We start from the raw sequence: 14,746 nt of genomic DNA, 5'->3' as shown, positions 1-14,746 counted from the left end.
TTTTGGCTTGAAAGGAAAACCTAGGGCAGCCAGACATCTTCTGGACCTGCTGAACTTAAATAACATCAAAGAATTTTCACAAAGCTGGCTAGGGGACTCTTGGCTAATAAAATGTTGATCTCCAAGGAATCTTAGAACAGAAGCGTTCCAGTGGTGGTTATTTAAAAGGAACAAATTTGAAAGATCTGTAGATCTGGATTTGTTTTTATTCCGATTCACTTACCTTTAAGCAAAAAAATCTTTGAATAAAATTAATCAAGGATCAGATTTCCAAAATAAAAATGTATTGAGATTTGCTAGTTTAAATTCTCAGACCAAAATCTGACGCATTCATCAGAAACAAAAGAAATGGTAAGGGATGCCTGCCTCTACCAGTTACTGGCCTTGTTGCATGTAGCATAACCATACAAACACTTCATCCATGCGGCTACAGAGTAGTCACATAGCTTCAGCCTCCAAGCTGAGGCGGGCATAGATTTTGTGTTAAGGGTAAAATCACTAAGGTTCAGGAAGTGGAGTAAAATGTTTCTGACAGCAGCTAGATGAATTTTGAGTCACAGCACGTGGTACCTTTCAGAGCAGACTGAATGTACAAATATACTTACTTGCTGACTAAAAGCAATCAGGAAAGCACACCTAAGAAATAATAAAAAAAAATCTCTTGGGGTCACCTGTTCAAATTTAGCACATCCTTGCTTGCTACCTCTTGATCCCTTGTTTTTACTTGCTGTAATTTATAAACCAGTTAAGAGTGTGACATGTAGCCAAGCTAGTAATTTCAGTACAAAAATTATCAGATAGAAGGGGAACAGTGGCTCAGTAACTAGATTTCCATCTTTACAGTTCTTCAGGTTACATCTGATCTGATCTGGTGTTCATGGCAGTCCTGCTTTGAAACAAGGAATCAGACTAGGTGACCTGAAGATGTTCCTTCCAGCCAGCTTTTCTATAGCAGGCTTGTCATCCTGACCTCAGTGCTAGGGAAGGTCAGGGAGCAGGTCATACTGAGCGTGATCATGCAGTATGTGTGGGAAAACAGAGGGATCAGGCCCAGTCAGCATGGGTTCATGAAGGGCAGGTCCTGCTTGAACAACCTCATCTTCTACAATAAGGTGACTGCCTGGTTGATGAGGAAAAGGCTGTGAACATTTGTCTGCTTGGAGCTTAGTAAAGCATTTCATGCTGTTTCCCACAGCATTCTCCTGGAGAAACTGGCTGCTCATGGCCTGGATAGGTGGATTCTTCGCTGGGTTGGAAACTGGCTGCATGGTGGAGGTCGAAGAGTAGTGGTAAATGGTATCATATGTAGTTGGTGACCAGTCACTAGTGTTGTCCCACAGGGCTCAGTATTAGGGCTAATGTTATTCAGTACCTTCACTGATGATCTGGATCCAGGAGTCAAGTGCACCCTTGGTAAACTTGCAGATAACACCAAGTTGGGTGGGAGTGTTGATCTGCTGAGGAAATGAAGGCTCTGCAGAGGGATCCCGACAGGTTGGACCAATGGGCTGTGGCTAATGGTATGAGGTTCAACAAGGCCAAGTGCCCAATCCTGCATTTGAGCCACAACAACCCCGTGCAATGCTCCATGCTTGGGGAAGAGTGGCTGGAAAGCTGCTCAGTGGAAAAGGACCTGGGATGCTGATTGATGGAGCTGAGCATGAGCCAGCTTGTGCCCAGGCAGCCAAGAAGGGCAACAGCATCCTGGCCTGTATCAGCAATAGTGTGGCCAGCAGGGCCAAGGCCAATCCCCCTGTACTGGGCAGTGGTGAGGCCGCAACTCAGATCCTGTGTGCAGTTCTGGTCTCCTCACTACAAGAGAGACATTGAGGTGCTGGTGCAGGTCCAGAGACAGGCAATGAAGCTGGTAAAGGGTCTGGAGCACAAGTCTGATGAGGAATGGCTGAGTGTTGTTTAGTCTGGAGAAGGCTTGGTGGACCATATTGCTGTCTACAACTACCTGAAAGGAAGATGGAGAAAGGAGATCTCTTCCCAAGTAGAAGTGATAGGACAAGAAGTAACGACCTGAAGCTGCTCCAGGGGAAGATTAGAACAGATACTAGGAAAAATTTCTTCATGAAAGGGTAATCAGGCACTGGAGCAAGGTGGTCAGGGAAGTGGTGGAAGCACTGTCCCTGCAACTGGTCTTAAAGAGATGAGTCCCTCAGTGACATGGTTTAGTGGTGTTCTTGGCAGTCCTAGGGTAAAGGTTGGACTTGATGATCTTAAAGGTCTTTTCCAACCTATTTGATTCTGTGTTTCTATGTTGAAATATTCAAGTAAAATGTAAATGTTCATTTTAATCATATTCAAATCTTTCTTTTTGTAAAGAAATAAGACAGTCTAGCTGCCCTACATTTTTATCCCTTCACATTTTTGCCAAGTAACATTCTTTTGCAGGCTGTAATGAGAAATTGCCATATGATCAGTTTTCTTTTTGGGTCAGTTTGCCAAGAATGCTTATATTAGATATCTGGTTTAGTTTGTTAAGAGGATAGTAGTGTTTGCAGTAGTAGCAATTATGTTTTCAATGCAGCTGGATTCATAAAATACAAAACAAAAATGCTGGCTTTTTTTCCCCATTGCTAAAATGTTTGGGTCATTATTCTAACAAATGTGCTTCTCTGTTTTGTCACCTGTCCTGTAATGTGAAGCCTGTGAGTGTTTTTGTTTGTTAGTTGAGGGCTTTTAGAACTATGTATGTGTTCAGTATATGGAGTTTCAAATCTAGGTTGGTTTATTTATTTTAATGTTTTAATTTTATGTAGAGTTTCTAATCCAGGTCCTTCCCTTCTATAGTCCTAGGACCATACCATCGAGTCCTGTGGTCTTATTTCATAAGTGTGTTTTATTTTAGATTTGGGTAAGGTGTTCAGGAAGCTCACAGTGTAGTAAAATGAAAATAGGATGCCATAATAAACATAATAAAATTTAAATGCTAGGCATCTATGAATAGGAGTGTGTATATATACATGCGCATTTGCACACATAAGCAAGTATGTATTAGGAAAAAATTAAATGCAATTGCTGCCAGTATTTTCATTAATATAAACACCAGGTTTGCCTATGTTTGTGTTATTATCAAGTGCCTGTAATGATTCTATTCGATAACAAATTCCACATAATTGTGGGTTTGGGGGGCTTTGTTTTGTTTTGTTTGTAAGGTTTTTTGTGTTTTAGGACTTCTGACTGTGAGTGACAGTAATCTTAGAGTATGGGCTTGTTTCGATTTATGATGTTAACATAGAATGATCATATGAGAAACTGTTATCTTGCATATATGACTTGGTGAAATAACTACTTGATGTAAGTGTATATAACTTCTGAACCCTGATACTATAGGCAGAAAAGCACTTGCCTTACCTTCAGAGATGCTTTTAGTTACCTCCATATTCTTATATAGCACAGTGGTTGTGAAGGGTGTTTAGGAAGGAGTTTGCTTCCTTTTAAAATGTTGGATTTTGTTACAGCCAGAAAAAATAAATCGGTAATCTGATTTCATTGGTAACTTAAGTCTGTTCATTGAGTGATTTCTAGATATTGCCATTATTTTTAGGGTATTTTCTACTATAAGATACAGATGTGTGGTTCACTTTACAGTGTCAGAGAACAAATCTTGCAGGTAAGATGCTATATTTCTTAAGTTTGTGGCATAACATCTGAATTTCATGGCTTTTGAAACAGTAGTGTAAATGTTTTCTGACTTAAATTTTTAGTATATTATGAGCATTGTAGCAGATTTGTTCTTTTATTCTTTTTTTTTTCTAAAAGACTCTCCTACACAGACACTTGTTTAATGTTTGGTTTTACTGGGTTTATTTATGATTCATCATGTTCACATGACTTATCCTAAGCCTAAAACCTAACCCTTTGTTAGTTACAGTTTAACTTTCAGGTCTATATGTAATTCGATTTTATTAATAACAAGCAGCATCATGAAGCTTTTCTCTTTTAATCTTACAAGGGAAAAAATCCGTATCTAAAAAAGCAATCACAAAGAAGAGGAAAGGTGTCACAAAGTCTACCATACCAGAATTTCAGGTAAATTATTCTGATTTTCATTTTAAGCACTTAAAATCTGAATGTCTGTGAAGTAAATCCTTTAGTTTCTGATAGAGATCTTGGAAATCCTAATGAATTTCCTTCTTCTAGTTCAATTTTTTAATCTGATTGTGTATTTCAAGTTCATTTCACGTTTTCTTAGTAGAGAAAGTTCTAGCGGTTTTCATTATGCGCAGCTTCGACATCGTTTCACAGTACTGTTTAAGATCCCAGATACATCTGTTACAGGACAAAAATTAGGAGTTATTAATGGAATGTTTACAGTGGATGTAATTTTCTGGGATAAAATTACTTGTGTTTTGTATGAGGTGTGACTTTGTGGGCCTTGAATTGAAATCTAGCTTGGTTTACTAGAAGGACTTGCAAAACATTGGTAGCATCTGTGCTCATCTTGTGTGCTACGTTTAGGCCTTATCTGCACATGAAATTTAGACCAGAAAGCACTAAGTAAAGAATGCTAACTATGATAGTGTGGTTTTATGGTATTGTGATGGAAGTGTTACAGTTCAAAGTCACAATTTCATAGCATCATAGAATAGTTAGGATTGGAAAGGACCTCAAGATCATTTAGTTCCAACCCCCCTGCCATGGGCAGGGACACCTCACACTAAACCATATCACCCAAGGCTTCATCCAACCTGGTCTTGAACACTGCCAAGGATGGAGCATTCACTACCTCCCTGGGCAACCCATTCCAGTACCTCACCACCCTAACAGTAAAGAATTTCTTCCTTATATCCAGTCTAAACCTCTGCTGTTTAAGTTTCAACCCGTTACCCCTTGTCCTATCACTACAGTCCCTAATGAATAGTCCCTCCCCAGCATCCCTGTAGGCCCCCTTCAGATACTGCATACTTGTATTGAAGTTCTCCTTTGGCTATAATTTTTTTTTCACAAAGCAGTCTGTGCTATTCTGAGCAATAGACCCACATTAAATCATGACTGTTCCGTAATACCCTCACATGGATGATAAATAAGTGTTTAAAGTGGAGCTAGCAGAATTTCTAGTGATAAAATTGGCTAGTAACGGTCAATGTGGAGAAAGGACTAAAATTTAAGTATACACTGATTTTTGTCTATATTCTAGTGGTAGGAACTAAAATATTTCCTAGCAGCTACAGAAAGCAGGTACAGTGTCTAAAATTTTTCTTATTACCTGCATGCCATGGATATGCATGTTTAGGTTAGAAATATTTTTTTACAGTATTGAACTGCTGTATTTAGTTAGTCTGTTTAAAACATTATCTCAAACTCAGCCCAGCTTTCTATGTAACCAAGGTAATCTGTATATCCAACTGTAAAAGTAACATTATTATAGTTACCTGTGTAAAATGTTAAATAAAATGTAGCAAAAGAATTCTGTCTGTTTTGGTCAAAGCTAGGCATTATGCCTGTTTTAGGTGGAGCTAAAATTGATTAGTATGAGCAATTGAGCCCTCTTTGGGAAATTTTTAACAATTTAACCCGCCTTTTTCAAGAGGACAAGTATGACTGCTTGAAGTGTCTGCCAATATTAAAATATATTTGGAATACTACTCAGACTTTTAGAACCTAGTGAAGTATGCTTCAAGATACTCTGCTCCACGTATGTGGATGGCTAAGCCTTATGAAATTATGTAACCTTGTTTGAAGGTGAGTGTGTATTTTTTTAATATTTGGTAAAAGAGCTTGGGTGTATTCAGGACCCTTGAATTATGCCACAGAAAATATAACCATAGGAATATTGCCATTCATATCTAAACATCCATTCTTTCGGAAAGAAATTAAGTAAATGAAAATCTGTACGATGTTCTATCTCCTTGCAGCCTACACACGCTATTAAGAAAAAGACCAAAACCACAGAGCACTGTATTTTGTAAGACTAGATCAGGTAATTCAGTATAGATCCTTTACCTGAAAATCATAACTTGATATTAAAGTTGCTGAAATTATTATTAATAAATATTTAAATATGTGCAGTGATCCAAAGTTAAAACTAATTATTAATGAGAAAAATCACCCCTTTTTATGTGATTCCAGACCTTATACTGATTTCTTAGCTCAAGCTTGCTCTAAAAGAAAACAACGAAACCTCAACACCACAAAGCAAACAAACCAAAACCAAACAAAAGATAAGGAGATGTAAATTAAATTCTCTGCCAAATAAAAAGACACAAAACCCATGTCGTCTTTTTCATATCTTGAAAATTATTTGAGAAGTGAGTTTACATCTTTAAAGAACAGGAGTTAGTTGGCTGTTGCCTATTTCCTGTTAAAAAGCACTATGAGTTACAGGTTTATCATTACTACTGTTCATTAATGTTTTAAAGAAATGACAGTTACTATATTGCTGTACAGAAGGGACATTAATGTGGGGGGTTTTAGGTTTCTTTTCCAGTTACAAAGTTTAGGATTGGTAACAAGTGTTTTGTCTCAGTCTTCTCTCATGTACCTATACAAATGTACCTGTACTATAACTGAGGAAAAAAGGAACTTGTGCATTTTAAGCAACTGGTTTAACTTAATGTTTTCCGTTTTGTCAGTTTCAGTTTTGTCAGCAATGGTTTATATTGAAATCTCAAAAGGAGCTATCTGGATAATTATCACATGGAGCTGGCAGCAATAAAAGAGCAGGTTCATAGGAAATAAAGTATAATTTAGAATCATTACACAGGTAACCTGAACTTGTTGCATCGCAACTAGAAGGAAGTGCAGTAGGAGGGCCAGGAGAACTCCTTGGGTGGAAAAGGAGCTGCTGAGGAAAATTTGAAGGAAAAAATAGGCTTATAAAAGGTGGAAGCAAGGACAGGCGGCCTGGGAAGAATACAGGGATGTTGTCCAGGAAGCTAGGGACCAACCTGGGAAGGCCCAGTTAGAATTAAACTTGGCTAGGGATGTTAAAAATACCAGGAAGGGATTCTGTAGGTACATAGCGAATAAAAGACAGACTAGTCCCCTCCAGAAGCTATAGGAGAACTGGCTACCCTGGATCTGGAGAAGGCTGAGGTTCTTAATGACTTCTTTGCTCAGTCTTCACTGGCAAACGCTCTGACGGCATCACCCAAGTCTTGGAAGGCAGACGCAGGGACTGTGAGAATGATGACCCTAGGCCCACTGCAGGAGAGGATCTCGTTCAAGACCACCTTAAGAACCTGAATGTGCTCAGGTCCATGGGACCTGATGAAATCCATCCATGGCTCCTGAAGGAGCTGAAGAATGAAGTTGCTGAGCCGCTGTCCATCATATTTGAAAAATCATGGCAGACAGGTGAAGTTCCTGATGGCTGGAAAAAGGGAAATATAACCCCCATTTTCAAGAACGGGAAAATGGATGACCCAGGGAACTACAGACCAGTCAGTCTCACCTCTGTGCCTGGCAAAATCTGGGAGCAGATTCTCCTGGAGGACATGCTAAGGCACACGAAAAAAAAACAAGGTGCTTGGTGACAGCCAGCATAGCTTCACTAAGGGGAAATCCTTCCTGACCAATTTGGTGGCCTTCTATGATGGGGCTATGGAACTGATGGACAGGAGTGGAGCAGCTGATGCCATCTACCTGGACTTGTGCACAGCATTTGATGTTGTCCCGCATGACATCCTTGTCTCTAAATTGGAGACATCAGTTTCATAGGTGGACCACTCAGTGGATAAAGAGCTGTCTGGATGGCCGCACGCAAAGAGTTGTGGTCAATGGTTTGATGTCCAGCTGGAGACCAGTAACGAGTGGTGTCTCTCAGGGATCAGTGTTTGGACCGGTCTTGTTTAGTATCTTTGTCAGTGACATAGACAGTGGGATTGAGTGTGCCCTCAGCAAGTTTGCCGATGACACCAAGCTGTGTGGTTCAGTTGATATGCTGGAGGGAAAGAATGCCATCCAGAGGGACCTTGACTCACTTGTGACTCACTGATGCCAACCTCATGAAGTTCAACCATGCCAAGTGCAAGGTCCTACACCTGGGTCAGAGCAATCCTGGGCTCAGCTACAGGTTGGGCAGAGAAGAGATTCAGAGCAGCCCTGCAGAGAAGGACTTGGGGGTGTTGGTCAATGAGAAAATGAACATGAGCCAGCAGTGTGCGCTCACAGCCCAGAAAGCCAACTGTATCCTGGGCTGCATCAAAAGGAGCATGACCAGCAGGTCGAAGGAAGTGATTCTGCCCCTCTACTCTGCTCTTGTGAGACCCCACTTGGAGTATTGTGTGCAGTTCTGGTGTTATTATAAAAAACACATGGTACTGTTGGGACAAGTCCAGAAGAGGGCCACGAGGATGATCAGGGGACTGAAGCACGTCCCGTATGAAGATAGGCTGAGAAAGTTGGGGCTGTTCAGCCTGGAGAAGGCTGCATGGAGACCTCATAGCAGCCTTCCAGGGTCGGAAGGGAGCCTATATGCATGCTGGTTAGGGACTATTTGTTATGGACTGTAGCATCAGGACAAGCGGTAATGGGTTAAAATTTAAACAGTGGAAGTTTAGACTGGATATACAAAGGAAGTTCTTTACTGTTAGGGTGGTGAGGTACTGGAATGGGCTGCCCAGGGAGGTTGTGAATGCTTCATCCCTGGCGGTGTTAGGTCCAGGTTCGACAGAGCCTTGGGTGATACGGTTTAGTGTGAGGTATCCCTTCTCATGGCAGGGGGGTCGGAACTAGATGATCTTAAGGTCCTTTCCAACCCTAACTACTCTATAAGTTTAGGCTGAAACCTCACTGAAGTTTGTAAATATTTATGCTATAAAAGATTGGCTGAAGTAAATGGGTGAAGTGTGGCACATCATTGATTTGGGGAGTAAGATGGGTTCGTATTCATGACTTGATCCACAGATCAGATTTGGTTTTATAATTACAAGTATTTAATTTATAAATTCTGAGAAATGGATCATGGGAAAGTCACAAGCTGTGATTGAGCTTGGTCTCCCTGTGTTTACTTTTAGAAACTGGGGAGACTTCATGTCTTTCCTTGTTGAAGTTCTGGGAGTCAGTGAGGGTCTTTGAAGTTACTGAGTTTGAAATTGTATTCTAACAGAAAGGCTGAACACTGAATTTGAAAGTCAGCTGGAATAGTGAATACCTGAAGCTTCCATTGTATTCCACTGAAAAACAGAATTTTTATTGTCTGAAAATTAAGCCCATGTGCAGAAAATAGTGTACCTGATGTGAAAAGATCTGTATTGTAGTTAGTATATAAGTAACTATTGAAATGACTTGTACATTAATGGAAATATTTACACCCTGAATCTTTAAGCTACCATGTGATATTCTAGGGAGCAGGGACTATCTTTCTCTGCCTTTTGTAAGTCATAAAGGAAACATTTTCCTCTTCCTATTCTTTTTCTCATGATAAATGATAAAAAGGCATGTTCTTTAAGAGCAGTATGTGAAACTAGAAGTGAGCTATCAGAATGTGAGAGAATGAATAGTTTGTAATATCAATACTTTTCTTTTTGCTTTAATGTTAAATTACCTGTTAAAACATACAAAACAATTTGGGAAGGCAATGTTTGCAGAAAATTGAATTACTAAATTCAGTCAGTTAACAATCATGAACAAAGAACTCTAAAACATTGAGTCTCATTATGAGAAATAGTAGCTTAGATTCAGTATTAAAATTATCACACAAAATACACTACACTTTTTCATTACTATTCTTCTCATTCTTCCTTCAAAATGCTGGCTTCATCCTATAAGATGGGAAAGAGAAGATGGGAAAGGGAGAGAAGTTACAGAAATAGCTTCCTCCCAGTCAGTGTGCAGCTTTAGTATCTCATCTCAAATCCTACTGTGAATGAAGAAATACACATTTCTCCTTGAACAGTTTTATAGTGATTTGCAATAAGTATTGGAGTATTTAAAATACTAAACTCATTTGACAATAAATCCTCTAAGCTGAGCTGCTGTTGCCTTCCTTGTTTTACCAGCATGTAACCAATACAGAGATGTTAGCTTCAAACATACACCTTTGCTGATGAAGATTGGGACTTAAAGATTTTATTACCTTTTATAGTCACCCCCAGCCCTAAGACAACTAAACTTATATGTTTGTATTGTGTTTCACACTTAAGTACTTTAGATTGGTACACACTTAACAGTTTTGCAGATCTGATCCTTACAGCTCATGTGAGTGTTCCAAAAATGAGAAATAGGACTGGGACTTCTGAAAAGTTTGGCCACATTAATTGTGCCAAATATAGGAGCTTTTTTATGGTAGAGTTGGTAGTTCCAGGACAGCACTGAGATAACAATAGTAAGATCACCCTTCTCCTTGCAAACTCTTGCCTTTCTCCAAGTGAGTTCCGGGAAAGGAATTCACCCATGTCTAGCAAATGAAGACAGCATCTTTTTTGGTTCATAGTTCTGCTTGATTTCGATCTATGGTACGCTGAACTAAACGTATTTCACTGGAGAAAATAAAAAGCATTGATGAAATGTAAAAACGGAATTATCAGTTATATAGTCAAAGATTGATTATAATTGCATAGGGAAAATATGTATCCATGCTTTTATTGACTTTTGTCAATGGCCTCGTGACTAACTTGCACCTTTTTGTGTATTAATACAGTATTTCTTGAAGGCCAGATGGGAAAATAAAAGCCAGTATTTGGCTCCGGTTTGTATCTTATGTATTTGGACAGACACGCATGTTGAACCTAGTAGAGTTACACATAGTAGTATTTTTGTGTTAAAACAGAAACTTTATGCAAGTTGATGTTACATACAATGCCTACAGGAAGACAGTGCCGAAATCTTTATTCATTTGCCATTTTAAACTTGACAAAGAAGAATGCATACTATATGGCAAGTAAATAAGGAAATTGGCACTGTCTTGCTGTAGACAATATATGCTGAGTTAGCTTTTGAAAGGTTTCTCTCTTAACCTGTGTGGAACACTGTAAACTATGGAAAACACTTATGTAATATATAAGGATTATGAAAATAATAACCGGCGTGTATGGGTTAGACATTTCTGACCCATAATCCATAACACAAACTAAAGTGTGTTTTGCTAAAAGTGTCAGTTCTGTGTTTTAATAGTAAAATTAAGTTTTTAAAATATTAATTTACTGCAATTCTAAAACTGCATGGGTAATTAAAGTAAAAATACATTGTTATGAATTACTGACTTGGAGAAAAAATTAGTAGTTTTATGATAAAAGAATTTTTATGTGTTTGCTTTTTTTTTTTTTCTGCTTGGATTTAATTTTCTGAAACTATTTCAGTATGTATTCGGTATTAATGAAAACATTTCCACTTCACGGTGTTTAAAAATAAGCAGGTCCTAACATGCAGTAACCTGAAAGAACCTATTAAAGGAACTAACATCCATGTTCTGAAAGGAAAAATATAAAAAGCAATTTTTAAAGACAGGAATAAGAAGAATATAATCATACCTTTTCAAAACATAGGTAGGTAGATTTGACAGACATGGCTAGGTTATATTCTGTGTAAGCACATAAAAATACGTTCACAAACAAATTGTAACAAGTGTAATTATCTGTAGTCCAAAGCTAACTTTAATTCAGCAGGGAGTTGTTTGGTACTGAAACCTGTTCTGGCTCATTACTATACTTGAGACAAATTTGTGGTAGTCATTCACAGGAGTTTTAAGAAATAACTGCATTTTGAAAGGGAAACTTACAGGCAGACATGAGCCATGTCTGAAGAATGATTTATATCTGAATAACTTGTTTCTGAAGAATGATATTCTTACTAGGTTTTCTTCCTTTCATAAAGTCCTTTTTTTTTCTTCTTAATGTTTGAAAATACTATAAGAAAAATAAAAACCAAATGGTGGCACTAAGTAATAACATGTGCTTTTGGATTTATTGTGCATTTTCCAAGTCCCACATTACCAAGTGTTTGTGTTCATTTGTTTTTTAGCTTATTTGCACTAATCTTGATGAACTCAGGGAATTAATCACAAAGATTGAGAATGAACTCAGAGATCTGGAGGACATTAAAAAGAAATCGGTATGTGATGTTAAAAACTTTCTCTTGTGTGGGTATAAAACGGTGCCAGTTGTTTGCTGTGGCTTGTCAACTGAACATTTTGTGCCTGTTCAGTAACTGCATGAAGCCTCATAAGGTTGATACCTGGAGACTGTAATCTGAATCTTTTCTGTATATAGTGCTCTGTTCAAAATGTTCTTATATAAGTAAAGTTTATAACTGTGTTAACGCTTTTCACTGCCAAAAAAATCTGTGGATAGTGGTTGTACCTTAGAAGGAGCAGTTAATTTCTAATAAACATGGGATCATTCTTCCCTGAGGACAATTTCTTACGTAAAAAGCAATTACAGGATAGAATTCTTATGTCTCCTTATGCAGTGCTGATAAATCTTGTGAGCTGACTCTTATGTTGCTTTAGGATTCCTAACTCCTTTTGTTTGCAAGTAAGTTGCTCAAATTGCCTTTTAATTTTTATTCAAGTGGGTTAAATAAAACCCAGGAAGCATGTCATCTGGCTTTTGATACCCGTTTGAGGTACAAATTTTACCAATGTACACTGGATCACTCAGTCTGTGCATCTGAAAACCTCAAATGAATAACGGTTAGACAAGAGAACCCAACACATTTGAGATTTTGTAGGCAGCAGTGATTCTCATCAAGATCATGGATTGTTTCAAATACGTGAATAATACTCATTTAAATGGCCCTTTACATCCAAATTATACTTTATTTCATTGCAGTTTTATTAAACCTTTGGTAGGCATTTCTGTGGCATTTCAGTGAACAGTAGCAGTTAAAAATACTGCTTTTTCTATACCTTAGTAATTAGGCTGCTAATTTCTGTGGCTGTCTTTAGTCTCATGCGAAACCAATGTTTTCTTAAATAATTTAAATGGGGAACAGAAATGTGGTAGGTGAGAAGCAATATAGATTAGGACCCCATTCAGTGAGACACTTAGCGTAATAGTTGTTAAAATATCCAAAGGAATAAAACTAGACTTAATCTGAAATTATTTTGTAGTTGGCAAATTGCAGATTGGTTATGTGGTAAGATTGTAAAGAGGTTATCAGAAGGGCTGTCTCAACAGTAGATGAAAATGCCAAAAATGAGAGTACACATCAGCATATCAATAATGTTAGTATAGATGAGACTTTTAGTCTGCTGGTAGATCCGTACCAACAAGGCTTCTTCAAGGGTAGACAAATGCCAAATATGTCATAATTGCTCTTTGGACTGAAATCTGATAATGTCATTATGTAAATAAGTTGCATGACTTCAGCAGGAATACTATGTTTAGTTCTAATTGCACCATCTTAAAAAGCCCTCTTAAGTACAGGGGAGTTAAGATACAACTCATTCAGCATTCAGGAGCTGTGAGGTAAGAACAATCTTTCTGTGTGTTTCTATAGATCAGGATTCTGGGTCTCTAAACACTTGTGTGGTTAGAAATTTTATGTTAATTAAAAAGGCTATAATTTATTACTGAAGTGATGATAAGGAAACAATGAAGTGATGATAAGGAAACAATAAAGTGAGGTATTGATTTTTAAAAATCAATTATCAGGCAAACTTCATATTTGCTTTTAAAAACACAAATTGATGTTATATTAGATGAATAGTTACTGAAATTGATTTGCAAAAAATGAGGTTGTATTTTGCAAGTGAATTCATTACAGTTTCATTTTGATGTCTTAATACTATGTATAGGTTAGATACCTTAAAAAATGGAGGAGATCAGAATTTCATTCTTCAGCTCAGACACAAATGACAGTGGCAGTTTCAGAAGCATTCAGAATAGGGTTTGTTTCAGCTTGTCTGAAGTGCCTAGTCTAGTAAAACATTGCTCTAATTTGGTGATGGAAGTTTGACCTAATATGAAAACTCAATGGTATTAATTTTGATGCTGTTCATGGATGCCTTTCTTGTTTTGACCTGAAGGTGATGATGTTCTTACTACTTCATGATAACTTTATTGATCTTCGATTGCAGTGGTGACCTACATGAACTCATAGGAATCTGTTCGTGACTAACCTGCTTGGTAATTGCATTTTCAGTAGTTGTTTGCACATGCTACTGAGAGAAACCCTTGAGGCAAGCTTTAAAGCTTATGATACTAACACATATTAGAAATACTGCTGTCTAATTATATGAAGACTTTAAAGTATAACATTTTTCTTAGTCCTAACTGCCCTTTGTTTCCTAGGAGACCATTCTAGAGTACGTAAAGGAATTCCTTCTCCAGAACTTGCAAGTAGTGGAGGCTGTAATGAAAAAGCTGAGCTGTAAGACTACTTTAACATGAGTAAACATACTGTTCTCCTGCGTTTTTTGTAGGTAGTTGGACCAGTTGTATCCATCACTTATCAGAACATCAGCTTGTGCCAAAAAATGACCTGACAGTTTTTTAGCCCAGAAATGTTTTGTTTGGCAAGTTAAAAGCAAATTAGAACAATGTTATGTAATTGAAAGGCATGGGTAATTTTAAGTGCAGGCATTACTACCAGTAAGCCTGTTGGAAAGGTTTTTCACTGGTTGATTGAAACAGTTTGATTCTATACTCTTTTGAACACCTGTATTGTCTTTTTAATTAGCTATGAGTAGTATTTTTCCATTTAAAAAGTCTTGTGCTTTTGCTTGATGACTGGTGAATTTGCAACATTGATGAGATCTGGTTTTTGCCAGGTTGCCATAACTGTTTAGAGAGGAAACTTAAATTTTACCTCAGTTATTTAAACAGAAGTTCAATTCAGTCTTAGTGTTATC

At 37.8% G+C, this 14,746-nt stretch overlaps 1 protein-coding gene across 1 annotated transcript in view; it reads left to right on the top strand.

Moving 5' to 3' along the window:
* The window catches only part of BRD10 (bromodomain containing 10), a 55,306-nt gene that overhangs the window by 18,602 nt on the left and 21,958 nt on the right, over window positions 1-14,746 (top strand). Inside the window, exons 4-5 of the mRNA XM_005155106.3 lie at window positions 3,965-4,041; window positions 11,914-12,003. Coding sequence (XP_005155163.2) covers window positions 3,965-4,041; window positions 11,914-12,003 — 167 coding nt within the window. The remainder of the gene's footprint in view (window positions 1-3,964; window positions 4,042-11,913; window positions 12,004-14,746) is intronic.

This window comes from Melopsittacus undulatus, chromosome Z, assembly GCF_012275295.1.
Source record: "Melopsittacus undulatus isolate bMelUnd1 chromosome Z, bMelUnd1.mat.Z, whole genome shotgun sequence".
In the NCBI taxonomy this organism is placed as follows: domain Eukaryota; kingdom Metazoa; phylum Chordata; class Aves; order Psittaciformes; family Psittaculidae; genus Melopsittacus; species Melopsittacus undulatus.
This window is presented reverse-complemented; position numbering and strand designations above follow the sequence as displayed.